Raw genomic sequence first — 18,032 nt, 5'->3', positions numbered from 1 at the left:
TCCTGACCCCTTCTTGCATCCTTGCACCTGAATTGTCTCCTTTACCCCAGCCCCAGCCATGCTCCCAAGCAGCAGGTATAATATTACATATCATGCATTGCCTAATGAAAATCTCACAGCCTGATCTGCCCATTACCTATTTTTATTGCCTTTCTGTTCCTTTTTTTTTTTTTTTTTAATTGAGATGCTTCTTTATTACTTATTTTTAGCTGATCAGAAACTGAGCTCCGGGTAATTTAAAACATGCTGCCTGCTCTGCATTGATAACTTTCCCAGTCTCCTCAAGTACCCAGAAGTCAATGTTCCTCTGTGCTTTGAAATACAAGCCATGGAGATATATTAGCACTTAAAAGTCTTCCAGTCAAACTCTGTCTGAATTCCACTGAGGATGTCTGAATTCCACTGAAAATCCAGTGAAGTCAATAGCTTGCAGGACCATAAACCTGCTTCCAGTTTAGATCCTCACACTCTTGGCGAGGAAACACTTAATTTCCACTGATACAGCAACGATTGGGATCTGGATTATGCTGTCCAGTGACTGCAAAGTTGTGAATACAATACAGGTAAATTATAAACCCACCAGAAGAAGCATCTCTGTTATCACCAAGGGAATGCTCTGTACATACAGGCAAACCTGGATGACTTCAGCAGCCACTGAAACTCAGCTAATTTAATGCCAGTTCAGACTTGGGAGTTCTTTGCTTCAGTTTTTCTCTAAACCTCTCTGGGAAGTGCTGCTATTTTTGAAAAGCTCCAACATTAGTGCTACATCACTAATTCATCACCACGTCAGCTCCCCCCCAACCCTGTTCTCTTATTTAAAGGCAGTATCATCTTTGGGATCTGCTTCTTCATGGGAACAATTATAGAGCAGTGAAACAGCATTTAAAGCAATGCATCAATTTACCAAGCTTTAATTGTATGCAGCTTTTAAATGAGCCCTCTTAATTCAAAATTTAACATATTTGCACTTTTGCATAAAGTGCTGCCCCAATTCATCAAAATTAAACCATTTATTATACTGTGAATTGCTTACTTCAGGGTAGTAATCAGTGGTAGGTATCAGATGCTGGATTAGAGCATCCAGAGATGCTGAGGTAAGGTTTCCATCCTGGAAGATCAGTCCTCCTTGTTCACCTTCTTTTGAAGTATGTAGATGAGGGCTGAAGCCACATGGGGTAAACATACTGGTAGAACTCAGTGTTTGGGGCATGCCTTCCTGCAAGAGACAGGGACAAAATCCATCAGATCCACAGCCACATTTGTCTTCTGGCTGATTTGACCAACACAGCCACTAATGAGAGCTTCCTGTGCACAAAATTAACATGATCCCTTCTTGACAACCTCCACATCTCTTTCATTGCTGGCACTGGCAGATCACGCCTGCAATGGGCAGAACACAGAAAATGGGACATTTTGATTTATGCTTTTGGGCCAGAAAGTGATGGCAGCTACTTTGGGCTCCCCCCAGTCAAGAGTGGATGTGATGATTCCCTTTTCACTGATATCTCTGGGCAGGCCCACACAGGAGAAGGGAGATACTTGGGACAAACCTCAGCAGGTTCCTGAACAGGATGAAGCAGTTTGTTTGAACCTCTGCCCTCCTGAGAACGAGGCAGGGAGAATTTAGGGTGTGAGGGAGAGAAAAGGGGTGCCACATAGAGCTTGCTTGGGATTGGAGCCCTGTGGCTCCCATGGGACAGCAGAGGTGTCAGAGTGAGCGAGGAGATGGGAGCAGGAGTCAGCTGGGGGAGGATGGAACAGTGAAGGGAGTTGGAGGAAACAGAGAATGTGGGAGCTCATGAAGAGATTAAATAGAAAGGAAAAGAGAAATGAGGAAGAGTGAGAAGGCAGACACCTGAACTATATTTGGAGCCCAAAGTTAGTCAGTCCTAGATCTATACTTAGGTACTAAATAAATGTTTCAAAGAAATCCTGAGCACTCATCGCTTTCACTAGAGCTGCTCAGTCCTCAGCACTTCTGAAAAGGAGGCCAGGCAGACTCTGAGCACATAGCCCAGATTCAAATCCCTATATTTCACTTATCTAGGGTTTTCTGGTTGCATTCTAGGTTTCATCTTGATTTTGTGGTTTACAATCAGCTTTGAATGTTCCTCTTGTTGAGCAAAGTTGTTTTGTTTTTGAATTTCTGCAGGGGGATGAGAGATTTTGCCCTGAGAACTTTAAAGCATCTCCAGCTGCCTCTGAAATCCCTCCTTGGAAGCTGCTCCTCTCTCAGCTAGAGGCAGCATTATAGGACATGGATGGGAAAAGAACATTGTGTGCTCCCTTCCAGGTCTGCAAATGCATCATCCAGAGCAAGGGACCCCTCTGTGACATGACTATTTGTTTTCATGTTTGATTTTACCACATAAAAGGGAGGATAGGAAAGAGATAAGAGAGGAGCACCAGAGCCAAGCAAGATCTGCACCCTGAGCCCTGCTGAGCCAGCAGTGACCTCCCATGGCAGAAGGCTCAGGTGACAGCACAGGGCTCAGGCACACACACCTTGGGCTTTAATACATTCCTCTGCCCTTTTCTGTATCCTGTTCCCTCTGCTTTTCTGCCTCTTTACTATTCCATACCATTTCAAAAGCTGACCCATGGATTTGGCTTAGAATTTGGAGTTTGCCTTTCTCCCCCATGGATATCAGCAGCTGTGCTGTGACCCAGGCAGCTCAGCCTCAGCTCCAGGTACAGCTTGCTGAGCTCTCTCCTGCAAAAAACCCTTCCCTTCCTGGCACAGCCCATCTGCTCCCCCTGCTCAGGGCCACCAAGGAGAAGGGAATCCTTCCTGTAAGCCAGGCAGGGTGGGAAGCCCTGGGAGAGGCTGGCAGCTGAGCCCCAGCTCCGTGGGAGATCAGGCTTTACAAGCAAAACTTGGGTGACTTCATCCTTCAAAGGAGGGAGTGTTCCCTGGAGCCAGCACTTCCATCCCTTATCTCCTTCTGGGAGGCTCACACAGGCTGTCTCTGGCATTTGCAACCAACAAAAAGGAACCAAAATGTCAAAGCTGACCAATTCCTGCCTTGACTGGAAAATAAACTAGATGTTGGATTTTAGTTTAAGGACCAGAACATGTAAGTGCCATCCCAGCCAGGATGGAAGCTGAAGCATCCAGTTCTAATGAATGTGCAGATGTGCCTGTTAATAAAGCTCTGAGAGCAAGTAATTGCTGCTTTTTGTAGCACATAGCTCAGACTCTGTGCAGTAAATGGGAAGGACTGCCAAATCCCATTTGTTACTTCTAACACGCTCTATGTTATGGCTTGTTTCTATGGCAATAATCCCAAGAAGGATTTCATGTCCACATAGATCAAGAAATAAATCTCATGGACATACAGCTGTCTAGATGAGGAAAAGAAAAAGTTAGAACAGCTGTGAACTTACAGGACACATCCTGGCTGCAGCATAAAACAGAACTCACAACGAATGATTTATTCAGTGCAATCTCTCACTGTCAATGCCATTTTCATTATCAGATAGAAACCATCTAAACAGGATATTGCCTGAACTTCTGCATATTATTAAATGAGAAATCTTGCTGAAATACATGGTAATGCTTTTTAAGAAAAAGGACATTTTTAAAAAGGAAATAAAACAGCTGTACAACTGTCACTGAGACTTGGGTATTGTCAAGAAATTAAATTTGACTTATTTATTATGAAGTTCCTGAGTAACCTCAAGTTTTCAGGCAAGGCCTGTGTCATACCTGAGCTGGTGCATGATTGCCACCTTACTTGCCACCAAAGAAGACTTGAAGGTTTTAACAGATGCCTTTTGCTCCCTTTTATGTTACATTCACAGCAGGATGAGGCCAGCTGTACAAAGGATAAAAGCCTCTTGCACCACTAAGCTCAAAAATAACTAACATTAGCTTTTGGTAGACATGAATTCAGGACAGGGACTTCACTGCCTAATTCCTTTTCCTGTTCATACATTTCCAGAGCTCTCTTTTCAAGAGTACTAAATAGAAACAAGATCTCTCTTTGAAAGAACCCAAATACACAGACAAGGTTCTGCTGTCGATCACTCACAGAACACAGAAACAAGGGCAGCACTGAGAGGAAAACAAACAAGCAAACAACCAAGGAGATTTGTCTTATTGAGCTCTTTGGGTGATGGAAAAGGCAGCACAGGCAGAGGCAGCCCCTCCCATGAGAGCAGGGACAGGATGAGAGGCAGCACTTCCAGGCTGCAGCAGAGAAATCCCAGCTGAAGAGAAAAAGAAAATCATCCCCTGAGCACTGTGGAAGAGGGACCTGGAAAGGGTGTTCAATTTCCATCCTGGGAGGTTTTCAAAACTCAACTAGGCAAGACTCTGAGCAAACTTCAAGCCCTGCTTCAAGTGGGAGCTTGGACTGATGAGTGCAAGAGGTTGCTTCTGATTAGCTTCTCTGTGACTCTAATACACACCTTTCCACTCAAGTATTGCCCCATTTCTGAGCTTTTTTATATACACCTTGGCAAAATTGAGTCCAGAATATTAGATATTTGTAAAGAAGTCTGTCTTGGCAAAAAAAGGTTTTTCTGCTTTTCCTGGAAACAACAGCCCGAATGTGGTAAAAATGACTCAAAACCTCACTTGAGAACCTCTTGGACTTAACCTGAAGTCAATGAGACTTAAGCATGTGATTCAGCAGGTGCTTCCATGAACTTTCATCCAATTCAACACACAATGTTTTGCTGTTCCTCTCATTTCAGAAGCAAATCTGATGCCAATTTCAGTTGATAAATGGTGCTCTTGAGGAAGTGAGATGGTGAGATGTTAGTGAAGGGCAAACTTCCTCCCCCAAGATGCAAAATGACTGATGATACATGTGGCTGCACACACACAGCATTTAAACTACCTCTGTGCTTTGAAGGGCTGACACCAGGAGACAGGAAAGTGTTTCTCCACCGGCTAAAAAATCCAAAAAGAAAATCCAGGGGCAGACTGTTTCTGGGACTGGTCTCTGTTACACAGAACCTCCCATGTGGCAGAAGGCAGGGCCTCCCTTCCTTGCCTACAGGAAAGGAATGTGATAAATTGGAAGCAAAGGCAGATTGGACTCAGCACTACCTGGAAAAAGGAACACCAAATGCTGCTGGGCTGGCTACATTTTGTGTTAATTTTACCAAAATGTCATGTCCACCAGCAGTGGCTAGAGCAATCAGCTCTGCCACCATTTAAAAATAATGGCAATACACACCTTTTTATCTGCCTCCACTGGCCAGCACCAGTATTTCAACACAGTGATAAAAAAGACTCTTCTCACTACCAATGATGCTGCTTACACAAAATATTCCAGGACTTGATTCACTGAGCTAAAGCACAGAACCAAAGGATCACCAGTGCTTGGGACAAAAATTACCCACAAACCCTGCACCTATCTACATCTACAAGTGCCTTGAAATCTCTGGAAAACCTGATGGAAACTGTGGAGAAGTGCCCAGACCTGGAAGACTGAGGAGGCTTAAAGGAGTCCTAAGCATGCACATGGGAGAGATTCAAGGTGCCAGAGGATGGCTGCAGGCTGCAGCTCTGCCTCCCTGGGCCAGGCAGGTGACCTGCAGCACAGCCACGAGGGCAAATACCCACCAGCATCCCCCAGCTCCACCACTGGCTGATACAAGTGTCCCCATGGCAAGTGCAGTTAGTGCTTACGTGGACGCGAAATGTTCAGGAAACATTTCATGTGGTTTCCAGCGCCTTTGATGTGATAAGTGTTTTATCCTTTATCAAAAACCTAATCACACTGTTTACTTTTGATCTTCATTTCATCTCTGCCTTCCATCTGCTCTGCCTCTCTCAAGGGGAAACAAGAGCTGGTACCATGTGACGAAGGGAACGGGGCTGCCAACTTATCTTCCTTCCCACCCACTTAACTTTTGGATTAACCAAATAAATAAAAGCCTTCCCACTTCAGGGATGAAAGGCACAAGGTTCTGACAATCTCCCAGCAGAACTACAGGAGCTAGAGAGGGTGGCAAGGGGAGGTGTGGAGGCTGGGGTGCCCATGTGTGCCATGAGAGAAGCTCCAGTGTCACTCCAGCCAGTCAGCATTCAGGGAGCATGGGCAGGGGACACACCAAGGGTATGGCAGACCCAAGTGAGGCATTCACTTGGCAAGGCACAGGCTTCAACAAACATACCTAATCCAGAGTGAGTTGGGAATCAGGATAAGAGACATCTCCCATCCCATCTCAATCCTGCAGAAGTCTTTTCTGATCAAACAATCACCAAAACCGTAACTAAAGGAAGATGGTTTGCAATAGAACAGTTTGGAAAAACATCTTGATCAGTTTTAGTAACCAGGTCTACTACCCAGCCATCACTACACGGGGAACAAACCCTCTCCACAGCCCCTGTCAGAACAGCACAAGCCACACTGAGGTCTCATCAGCCTCAGTACCTGCCCACTGCTGTCACACAAGCCCCAAATACCACTGAGCTCAGCAGAAACTGCAGCAGCAGATGCTCATTTTTCTTTACATTACTTTCAGTAATTTTCCAGCTATTCATCTTTGCTGACAAAAAAAAAAATTGGGAGATAATCATAACAAGTTAAAATCCAGATTTTTCTCTGCTTCTTTTGTAGGGAGGGAAGCAGGGGAAAGAAGAGAAAAGAATTCTGGTGTTTCAGAATACAAAAGGAAAACCACTGCAAAGTAATTGCTTCCAGTCACCAAGGCCATGGTTAGAAATGTATTTCAGCAAGAGTACCTGGCACTAACAAACTCAATGTATTTGATGATGATGTAATTAGGAAAGTGGGAGCAGATGTAACTTTCTTATCACCTTTTCACCAGGCCCTAAAACATTCAATTTACAGCCCATGAAGTTGTGAGATTGCTGAAAACTCAACCTGTCAATCCCAGTACTGCTGGAAGTGGTTAAATGAGCAATATAATGAAGTCTCTACATGAGTTAGAAACACAAAGGAAGCACAAGGGATAAGAACAGTGGGGAAAAACATTTAACTGCAACATTCTCCAATCTCAATAATGATGATTACATCTCAATGCAGGTTCCCTCCCATTTCCTACCCACTCCTCCTTGCAGCAGCTGAGGACTTCACTGAGATTCCCATGAATGAGGCTGCAAGAGCAGCAAGTGAATGTGTGGCTTTGGATATCTAATCAGAATTAGATGACAATTGTGTTTCCTTTGATCCCACCTGGTTCTCACCTCTTACTCATCCACCCACGCGTATCACTTCCCTAAAGAGTTCACCCAGTGAAGGCTTCTTAGAGAGGAGGGGAAGGAAAACTCCTCACAAATCTAAACCAGCTATCACAGAAAGCAGCCTTGGGTAAAGGAAGGGGAGCTGAGCAGCAGGGAGGACAGGACAGGACAGGACAGGACAGGACAGCTCCATGATGTGTTGTGGCAAACAACACTCAGAGCAGGGGAAGTGGGGCAGGAGCCTCAGGATGCCTGGAAAACTCTTCTTCTTTTTCTCCTGCAAAATTGAACTCCACCGAAATTACTGGGCTCTCCAACTCCACAGATTTACTCCAGGCTAGAACAAAATCTTTTGTAATTCCCCAAGAAATACACATAGGTGCATTCCAAGCTGCAGCAGAGCCAGTGTATGTCTGCCTGCTGAATTCATTCCATCATGCCAGTAAAATGATCTTGTACTAGAGGTTTATGAGAAATACCTTGCAGTCAGAAAAACAACCATGCTAACCAATTACCTCGAAATCTGATGGACATGCCTCAGAAAGAGGCCCAATTTATAGGTAAGGAGGCATTAAATCAATTACCAGCACGGTGCAAGCAAGAACAAGGTCACCTTGCTGAAGGAATATTTCTGTTTGTGCTCATGTCAGAGTATTTTGCTCAATAGAGAAAAATGAAAACCTGATTATCATGAATTTGGTAGACTGATCTGAAGTAGAATGTAAATCAGAAAAGGGAAGATTTATGGCCAATTAAATTGAACTCCAATCAAAATCCCATTCAGGCAACAGTTCCCCGGGGGCTTCAATTTGTTAGTGCCACATTTTTTTAATAACTTTCTTTTTCATGTAACATCAGCAATAATAAAATCCCTTCAATAACAAGCAGAGCCATGAACACTTTATTTATCTAAAAATGCCATCATTGCCTGGAATCATAAGGCATTGAAAGGATGAGCTGTAATCGCTCAAGAACAACCCCCCACAGCACTGCAATGGGTGTAAAGCTTTTTTTCTTAGTCTCAGAGCAATTTCTCTTTTCATTAGTCTGGTTCAAGTCTGAAGTATTTCTCCTGAGTAACAGGGAGTTGGTGCTGACCCTGCCAGGAGAGCAGCACAGCCTCTGATGTCTCAGGCCCTTCCCAGGGCTGGGTGTGCACGTGGCAGACACAGCCCATGGCAAATCTGTGCCTCATCATTAGCAGATTTTTAGAATTATTAGAAGGAGAAGGCTATCAACATATTCCAGATGCCCTTGACAATATTCAAATGCATGCCAAAGGCAGCAGTCTGGATTTCTCTCTTTAGGCTAGGAAATCTATTTTCTGCTCTCTCTCCCCTTACGCCTCCCCTTCCTCCAGAGTTCCTGGTATCTTGGTAAAGCCCTTAGACAATATAAAAACTATTCTGGTGCATAGAATTTTTTTTTAAAGTAAAAGTTATCCTTTCTTTATCTGCTCAGAAATTATCCATTATCCTTTTCCTCCATTTTGTCAGAAAAGAAAGAGGCTAAATAGAACATAAATGAGAAAAGGAAAATGAGAGTGCTTAGGGTGGGAATGAATTACTGTACCTTTTGTTAAACACTAAATTGCAAACTTTCCCCTGAGTGGAGTCAGAGCTCAACCAGGCATGGACAGAGAGGGAAATCCCAGAACAAAACCACAGAGGCAGCATTCCCAGAAACCACTGACATCAACAGGAGCCTTTTGGCTCAGTTCAGTCATCACTGACAGGCCACCACTGGGACTGCCTGGAAATCAGTCAATGCTTGGATCTTCTTCCTTCAGCAGTGGAAGTGGTGAGGAGAGGAAGTTATTTAAGGATAACTAACACTTGTCAACTGCAGGGCTGTGTGGTTTTGTTGGGCAGCCTGGGCTGTGGCATCATCAAACTCACACCTAAAATCAAGCGAGCCACTGTGGAAATTGTATTTAAATCCAAATACCCAAGCATGACATCCTGACTGCCTTCAGACCTCAGCAGCCACCTCCTCCCAGGAACAGCTTCTGCCAGAATCTGAGGAATCAGAGAGGCTTAAAATCAGCATGGCAGAGTCTGGACCTGCAACCCCGACAGCTTTGCAGGAGCAAGGCTGCCTCTCTCCAGCTAAATGAATGCTGTCTCCACTGCATGCTGTCAGAATTACAATGGAAAGCCCGTAAATAAAACAAAAATGCAGATCTCAGTCCTCCTCTCATGACATCTTGGTGAGAACAAGCCCTGACAGGAATAAAAAATCCTCCCACACTAAGCAAAGCAATTCTGCTATTTATGCAGAAGGAAGAAGGAAAGCTGTATATCAAACAAATAATTACAAGAGCAGCTTTATCAGTCCCTGCTGATTACTCTCAGCTCAGTTTGATGATTCTGCCAGCGCTCTGCAGGTTGTTCAGAGAGGTGGATGTCACAACATTTTACTTGCAGTTCTTTCCTTTATTAGCACCTACTGCTACCTGTCTCAGTCAAAAATCTTGGCATACATTTAGAAATTGGTCTCCTGGAATCTGTCAGGGAGGTTTAAAAACCTAGAAATCATATTTTTATACATACAGAGACATCCTCAGATAGACACCACGTGAATATGAATGCATAATGATGTATTTTGGGTGTTACATACGTAAATGCAGTTATATAGAGACATTCATGTAAGTGCACCCCTCCTCCTCAATATGTAAATACAGAAATTCAAGTAACTTCCTTACCACTGCTCCAGTTTGAGTGGGACAACATTTCTGTTGACCTACTTTCTTTCCCAAATTTGCTTAAATAATAAATGGAAGAGGGTCTCATTTTTATCTCAGAAAACATCAACACGCTGATGAGCAGCATAAGCTCTGACTGCCACCAATGTCAATTTATCACCACTGTTCATTACAGGGTGTTCAAGCAATGCTCAGTTACCACATTAGGAGCAAAAATTTAAGTGACATTTGTGCCAATTACCAGGGTCTGGAGACATCCCTGAGATTTATGTCCACCTGCAAGGCATCCTTTGTGTGGAGCATCTCTGTGCCCCAGTGTGCAGTGCCTGGCTGAGGGGACAGACAACCAAGCTGCTGATTTATGGTGCTCACATCCCTGAGCCTCAGCTCACCTGCAGGAGCTGTGCACAGGATTGTGGGCAGGAAAACTGAGAGGACAGGGCTGAGCCTGCCTGTCAGTGATGGATCCAGCCATGCAGGCTCCCCCTCAGCCTGGGCAGGAGAGGCACTGAACACTCAGACATTGAGGCAGGGAGGGTGGCAGAGCACAGGGGCTCCAGCACCGGGCTCCAGCTCAGACACAGATCCAGGTTATTCCATCCCAGAAGCCTCAGAGTGCTCCAGACTGATGAGCAGGCTCTCATCCTCCATGGGTGACATATGGACATGTCTCCCTAAAAGAAATGAGCTCTTGAGCTTCTGGATTTCCCCTTCTGGAGCACCATCTGTGCCTGCTCCCACCCCACACCTGCTGCCACAGCCTGACCCCGCACGGCCCAGGGAGCAGCACAGCATCCCTGGCTGCCCCAAATTTCAACACATTCACGCTGGAATAGGCTCAAACCCATACAAGTTCAGCCTGCATTTGGGCAGGCAAGGAGTCTTCAGCAGACAGATTTTCTCTGGCTGTATTAAGTATTTAAAAAAGAAAAAAAAAAAAAGAAAGAAGAGACTGCTGACATTTGGGATAACACTGCAAGTCTGTAGCTGGAAAATAAATCCCTCTGCTTCAGGAGGAGGAAATCTGAGCTGCAGCCCAAGCAGCAGTGCAGGTGAGGGTGCTGGGCCCACGTGCTGGGGCTCCCAACACCCCAGGGAAGCACCATGCTGAGCCCTGACCACCCCTTCCCCAGGGGCCACGGGCAAGGGAGAGTCACTGCTGAGCTGACTAATTGCTCATTAGCCGAAATTAACTCTGCAAGACAATTCTGTGATCACTGCTAGAAGTCTGTCATTAAAAGGGACTGCAGACATCAGTTCTTAGCTTCCAATCAAAGCAGCAGCAATGCAATGCCCTGGCTTTGGGATCAACAATTTGCTCTCAGAGACACATGGGGATTGCCCGTGGTCCATCCAGCCCTCCCACCTGCCTCTCACGCTGGCCACCACCACTGGGTGCATCTTAGACAGGCAAGAGCACTGCAGGGGCAGAAATGCAACACTTTGCCCACTACAGCTGCCTCTTTCTACTCTGAGTTAGGACAACACTTTGTACCCTGAAGCATGAGATTTAATATCCATCCAAAACCTGCTCCTGTTAGTGATTCTCAGTGCCCATGCAGAAATTATAACTCTCAGGAACCAGCACCAGAACTCTAAGAGCTATGGCAGGGAGCTCAGTGAAATACACTCCTGTCAGAGGAGCTGTTTCTAAATATTAGGAGATTAATTTTTTTCTTGGCATCATTCCACTGATTTTTGTGGTATAAAACCCAGGGCTGAACATGGTCCAAGATATACACAAAACTAGCTAAATTCTGAACTGCACTTGCTGACCTCATAACTCTTCAGCAGTTGAAATGTGGGCTACAAAGCCAATTTTCATAAAGGACATGTCCAGTTAACAGTGGGAGACTGTGCTGACTCGAGCTGTGTGAGCACACTACTGAGATATTTCCCACATAATCTACATTCATTCCATACTTTTTGGAAGCGCTCCTCAAAAGATGATGTCAAGGGTGCAAATCCTGTAGATCAAAAAGATATGTGGCCCATCAGAAGGGTTTTAATCACTCATTATTTTGTTGCTCTGAGAAGCCCCAAACAACACACATGGGTTTTCTTCCCCTCAGCCTCAAGACTGCAGGGTAGCAGCTTGCCTAAGGTTTAGGCAGCCCAGAGGGGGACACAGACACCCCTCTGGAATGCTTGGAAAAGGATATGCTCTACAGAGACAGTGAAAATCCCAATTTGTGTCTACTGATAGCACCTAACATATAAAAAACTACATTCCTTCATTTTGCATATTGTTTGAGCAACAGTGATGTTTTAATAACAGCAACTCTCACTGTTATGAAATTGCACTATTTTAATAATATAACAAACTGGCTGATACAAAATTTGAATGTACACCAGAGTTGTTACCCTGTGGCTAAATGTCTCACCCTTAATCTTCTCAGGCTCCAGACCTGCACAGACAGACACAGGACTTTAAATTCCACAGGGGAATTTCTGGTAAACTATGCACCTACAGATATGCAAACAGGGAGTATTTGCAAAAGGAAGAGTCTAATGTCACCTGTAATCTCTCAAGCCTGTAGATTTATACCTGCAATTGAAGAAAACCCTTGACTTTCCACTCTGCGTGGGAAATTGGATGAATCACAAGCTCAAATTTGGCCTGGCATCAGCTCATAGCTGGGGCCATATTCTTGCCATCTTAATTCTGTTCTGTGGCCTCAAAAAGCTCTTGAAATCAGTGTGAGTATTCCACAAGGATGCTTCTGCTCATGTGGGTAATGGGAGTCACCTTTGCTCCCCAAATACAACTGAAGGCTCACATCAACATTTACAGCAAAAAGGTTGGAGATCACATTTAAAAACTGTCTCTGGTATTTGCAAACTTTCTAAGAGTGCTAATACCAAAAGCAGAAATGTGCAACTTGTCTTGAAATGTTTATTCACTTAAACAATTATTTCAATTTGAATCATTATAAAGAAGCTGAGACAGCATCCTGCTGCAAACAAAGAATATTGACAAGAATCCTGCTTTATGCTCAGTTTAAGGCAGTAGCTAGAAGATACACACAGCCCTTTGTCAACAGGAATAACCCAAGTAGGAAAATGGGATAGCACAGAGTGGCCCCAAGGACTGTTTTAAGAACACTTATAACTTAAATAATCATAGAGATTAGGGGTCAAGCCAGCAGCATGTGCCAAAACCTGCATGGGGGGTTCCAGTACAACACACCCTCCATGGAGCCATCTTTGGAACAGGACTCAGGTTGTACTCACACAAACATTTACTGCTGCATGAGTTTGCAGGAGGATGGACAAGCAGAAGTGAAGATTTCATTGCTGAATGCTTTGCTAGGATGTCCCAGCTGCAGCTATGATGGACACAGGGCATGGGAATCTGATTAAAAACCAATGTGAACTCCATAAAGAGAAAACCGTGGAAGGGAGGAATGTTGTGAAGTGTGCAGTGTTGAGTGAAACCAGGGGGCTGAATGTTTGTAAATTACACTAATTAGACCAGAAAACATAATAATGGCAGAGCCACACAAACCTCCATTAAAGTTTCCAGCAGTAAAACTGAGTAGCTGAAACACCACATCCAAACAGCAAAGCCCTTGCTCCTGGCTACACTACAACTCTGCATTTAGACACAGTTATTGTTATTCTGTTCTTTGGGAGGGCACTTTCAGATCCAGTAAAATTTCAAATTTTCCAATTCCCATTTCAGCAGTCCCTGCTGTACTTTTAGATGGCACTGAAATTTCACAGACTATATTCCCCTACTGAAAGAATCTATTTAGGAGGGAAGCAGGAAGGTAACCAGCTGGAAATCCATGATGGAGGAAAGACTACTTGTTACCTCCCCAAGGGAGAAAAAGGAGAGTAAAAGTTAATGGAAGGATAATCAGGAACTCTTCAGGGATATCAGTTTATATGCCAGGAGCATATATAACTGAGACTTGTTTGCATATCAAGAAATTACAGGAGAAGGTGTGACAGCCAAATGCAGCTTATGAAAATATGGCTATCAGTAAAGCTGATATCTGCCTCGCATGTGAAAACCCAATCCTAACACTCAGCCTGGCAAGGGAAGCTAAATAACATCAATATGTCTGCTCTGGGCAGCCGTGCAGTGAAATCGCTTCTTATGACATTTACAGTGTTTTCAGAAGACATGCCTGGGACTCAGAGAAACAGGCTGGTTTCTTAGGGATTTCAAGGATGCCAGCTTAAAATATCCACAAAATTGAAATACTCAAGCTTTAAAACAACATGGTAGAAGCGGGCGCCTTTTAATAGTCAGTGGAAAAAAACCTCAACCCAGCAACTCAGAGATTGCTTGAAAACACCACACTGTGCTACATGAACAGGAGAAGACATAACTCAGTTTTTGACAGAGCTCTGCATTTTTAAGTTCTTCAAAGAGTTTTAGCAGAATAAACTCCAGAGAAGCTGCCCTGTGCAAAAGCAGAGATGCATTGCTGTTTATCTGCTCAGCAGTGCACACCTGCATCACATCCCCTCACCCAGAGAGCTCCATGTACCTCAGTGGGGCCAAGAGTCCCCATCAGTCCTGGCATGGGAGGGCTATTTTCCTTTGGGAAATAGAAGGAATTCACCCACATCTGAATTCCCTCCATATTGTTACAAGCATTTTTTTCAAGAACTATCTTCTAAAGAGACGTGCCCGTGAAGATCCTCCCTTCACACCAATGCTCCCATTCACTTCCATCCCACACATTTAATAAAGCTCCCAGCTGGTCCCTGCAAATGCCACTGCACTGTGGCCAGATCTGTGCCCTGAGCTTCCTGCCAAGGCCAGCACAAAGCTCTCCTTCCCTCCCTGCTCCAGGCTGGTTGGCAGTGCTGCTACAGCCTATTAAACACTGTGAAAAGGAAGGACCACGAAAAGCCTTTCACTGGGATAAGTGATCAAATGCAGGATATTATTATTAGAATCTGTTTTGCCAAAAAGGAGGATATTGGCCAAGATTATCTCAGTCCATTTTGTGATCGTTTCAGTGAAATCTTTCCCACTGGCCAAATCCGGAAATGTGTGGGAAATTAAGTGATTTAGCCTATTATACATCTTTTACCACACTAATGACCAACATTCTTCTTGATTGTCCAGGACATTTTTTAGTGTGTGCCTGCCATTCATAAATACATAATTGCTTTCTTGTTTAAAATCTGTATTAACATAGTGAGCAGCTAGATGGCTACCACAATTACCTGGGGGCAAAAAAAAGTTCCATCTCACATATGGTACAATCCACCACCATTTTTCAGCGCTGTAGTCCATTTTGCCAGCTGAGTAACTTCTCTGTGAGAACTCAGTTTCAAAATCCCCAAATCCTCTGCTTTTAAAGCTTTTCATGTTACACCAGCTCTTGATTTTGCTTCACTGCCACACCACATACCATGAGAAGCCAGAGTCAAGAGGTTATTGTGGAGCTCAGTCCATCATTATTCAACACTCATTTCTACAAAAGCCTCCAGGAGCTTCCAAGTTCCAAGTGACTCTTCCACAAAGAAAGAGTTTGGACCAGCACCATGCCTCCATCCTCTGTAGAATCCTTATATTTTTTTCCTTCTCTCTCATATCTCCAAATCTTTGATAATTTTCACCTTCTCTAGGCAGTTCAATGACACTTTTGATTTGCAAGTGAGCTCAGGCACGCATTTTACTGGATGAGTAGTTTCACTACCTGCATTTCAGTATCACATCAGTACTGGCTTTCTTCCAACCAGGAGACCCAGAAGAACCCTGAAGAGGTCTTTGTATTCAGACCAAGCCTTCTGCTGAGCTGCAGGCACCATCTGTAAAGTGACTCCATTCAAATGACATCACGGCGTGGCCGGCGTGTTCTTCCGACAGTAAATTTGTTTGGCACACCGAGTCAAAACGGAGCTTTTTCAAATTGTCAGCATCTTGAGCTCAGTCTTGCAGCTAAACACCACATTGTGTTCCTTCTACTCCATGTCTCACACTTCAGCAACAATGCAATCTCAGCAATCAAACCTGAGCTGGCACTTTTTGTGATGACTCGCAGAGGTGATGAAAATAAGATTGCTCTCCCAGACTGGCTCAAAGTGGCACCAAACCTATCACAGAGGTGTCTCTTAATTCCCCACCCTTTGTTCAAAGAACTAAACATGCACACAGAGAAGAGACAGATGCAGCAATGAAAGGGCCATTTTACCCTCATTTGTCACCAGTCTGACTCTTAACTAATGGGGCTTAATGTAGTTGTACATTATGGTTTCAGATGGGTGTCTTTACTCACACTGAGTTATGCACTTCATGAGGAGCAGCAGCAAAACCATGTGCTCACCAAGCAAAGCACTGAGAAATAAGGCTGGAGTGAGACTCTGTAAGTTAAAGTGACATTTAGTAGCATAACAGCCACATAACCTCCAGATGGAGGCTCTTAACCCACAGCAGACTTATTTCTAAAGCTGCGTTTGTCACAGGTGACACGCAGCTACATGCTCCCCAGACACAGTGACACACAATAGAGAAACCTTCATTCTCTCTGAAGGCACAAATGTTTGTCCTTGTCACCCAGTGAAAGATGGCAACTCCAGCCTGGTGTGTGCTGCAATCACACCAGCACAGGGAACCTGGCAGGAGGAAAATTAAAGCAGCCAAGAGGCAGTGCCTACCTTTTGAATCAATTTATCTCAGGGCATGCCTGGAGCCCTCCTCTGTGAGACACCACAGCTGTGCACTGGCAACGTTACTGAAATAGTCAACAAATATCGACCTCTAAAACACCAGCCAGGCTGTTCTGCAGGAACCCTGCATGTGACTCAGCGTGGGAATACCTCTTCAAAAGCAAGAGTTTCAGGCACCGTTCTCTTAGAAAAAACTGAAACAAAAACCCAGCTCCCAAACAAACAGTTCATTTCAAACCACTCTTCCTCCTTCTTTTCATTTTTAATGCACCAGGAATGAGCTTTTCTGGAGTACTATTTTAAAAGTCTTGGAAAAGTTCTGCCAAGTCCTAGAAAAACACAGTGTAATTTTAAAATTACAGTCTGACAAACTGCTGCTTTGAGAGAACAACCATCTTCTAAATGACTGAGCAGGAGGCCTCAATCGCTGCTTTACACGGGCTAGAGAAGGGACTGCAGGAGCATGTAGTGGTCACTGCTCCAAGTCCATGCAGGCCACAGACTCCAACAATATCTGAACATCACCACACTGGTAATGAAAATCTCAAGGAATTGCTCTGCGCCATCTTTGCTGGGCCTGAATATGGTCACTGTCCTGAAAACATCAGGATGGTACCACTGCACGTCTGTGTCTTGTTACAATGATATCATACAGCTCCATCAAATAATTATTAAATCCATTTGTGTTATTTCAGCCTGAGCTGGACTGTGCACTAGAGAATGCTACACAGAGACAGGGCACAATGGGTGCAGCAATGATCACCTGAATGAGCTCATGGTCCAGACAACCTGGATTGAAGCTGGAGGTGGGACACCAAAAGCAGTGACAGATGATCTCTGCCTCTTACCACAGATGGGAAAGTAATTTATTTTCATTTCTACAAATCCTCTGCAGCTTTCAGACCTGTCAGTAATAAAGCACTTCACAGCAGGAGCAAAGTGGTCCAGGATAATCCTGCAACACAACACTTCCTAATAAACTGCAGTGATGGGCAATGGCACCTTTGCTTACTAGCCCTGCTTTGGAATCCCCCTCAGCACCCATGGGACCACATCAGGCAGGGAGGATTTGGGGAGCTGTCAAAGGGCAGAGGAGACCCAGTGCCACCAACCCTTTCCCTGCACAGCCACACTACAGGTGCCACAAAGATGTCCCACACAGGACAGGATGCCAAAGAGCAGAAGCTGGCGGTCATCCACCCTGGGTCCAAGCAGAGTGACAGTGTGTGACATGTGTGACATGCAGCCCCACTGCTGACAGCCTTGCTGGCAGGAGATTAAGAGCTTTGTGTTGCTGGACATGAACCCACGTCCTTCAGCTGATCCAGAGGCCATCAGACTTTGAACTTGTGTATCACCATGTCCCTATGCCAAGGCCAGCACAGAGCCACCCAACACCAGCACAGCTGCTGCCTCCAAGGAAGCTGCAGGAGAGGGTGAAAGCAAAGGAAAATACCATTTGTCTGGTGAACATTTGATTGTGGCACAAGACAATTTATCCAGGGTGGAATTCACCCCTGAATT

The 18,032-nt window shown here is 44.6% G+C and overlaps 1 protein-coding gene across 3 annotated transcripts in view; it reads right to left on the bottom strand.

Annotated features, from left to right (window-relative positions):
* Window positions 1–18,032, bottom strand: part of RASGEF1C (RasGEF domain family member 1C) — a 72,036-nt gene that overhangs the window by 30,692 nt on the left and 23,312 nt on the right. For all 3 annotated transcript variants that reach the window (XM_077186267.1, XM_077186268.1, XM_077186266.1), the window contains one exon: window positions 1,037–1,219. In XM_077186267.1, the coding sequence (XP_077042382.1) occupies window positions 1,037–1,213 (177 nt within the window). In that variant the 5' untranslated portion in view covers window positions 1,214–1,219. The remainder of the gene's footprint in view (window positions 1–1,036; window positions 1,220–18,032) is intronic.

This window comes from Agelaius phoeniceus, chromosome 15 (genome assembly GCF_051311805.1).
Source record: "Agelaius phoeniceus isolate bAgePho1 chromosome 15, bAgePho1.hap1, whole genome shotgun sequence".
Lineage (NCBI taxonomy): Eukaryota > Metazoa > Chordata > Aves > Passeriformes > Icteridae > Agelaius > Agelaius phoeniceus.
Note: the sequence above shows the minus strand (reverse complement) of the source record. Positions and strands in the feature narration are given on the sequence as shown.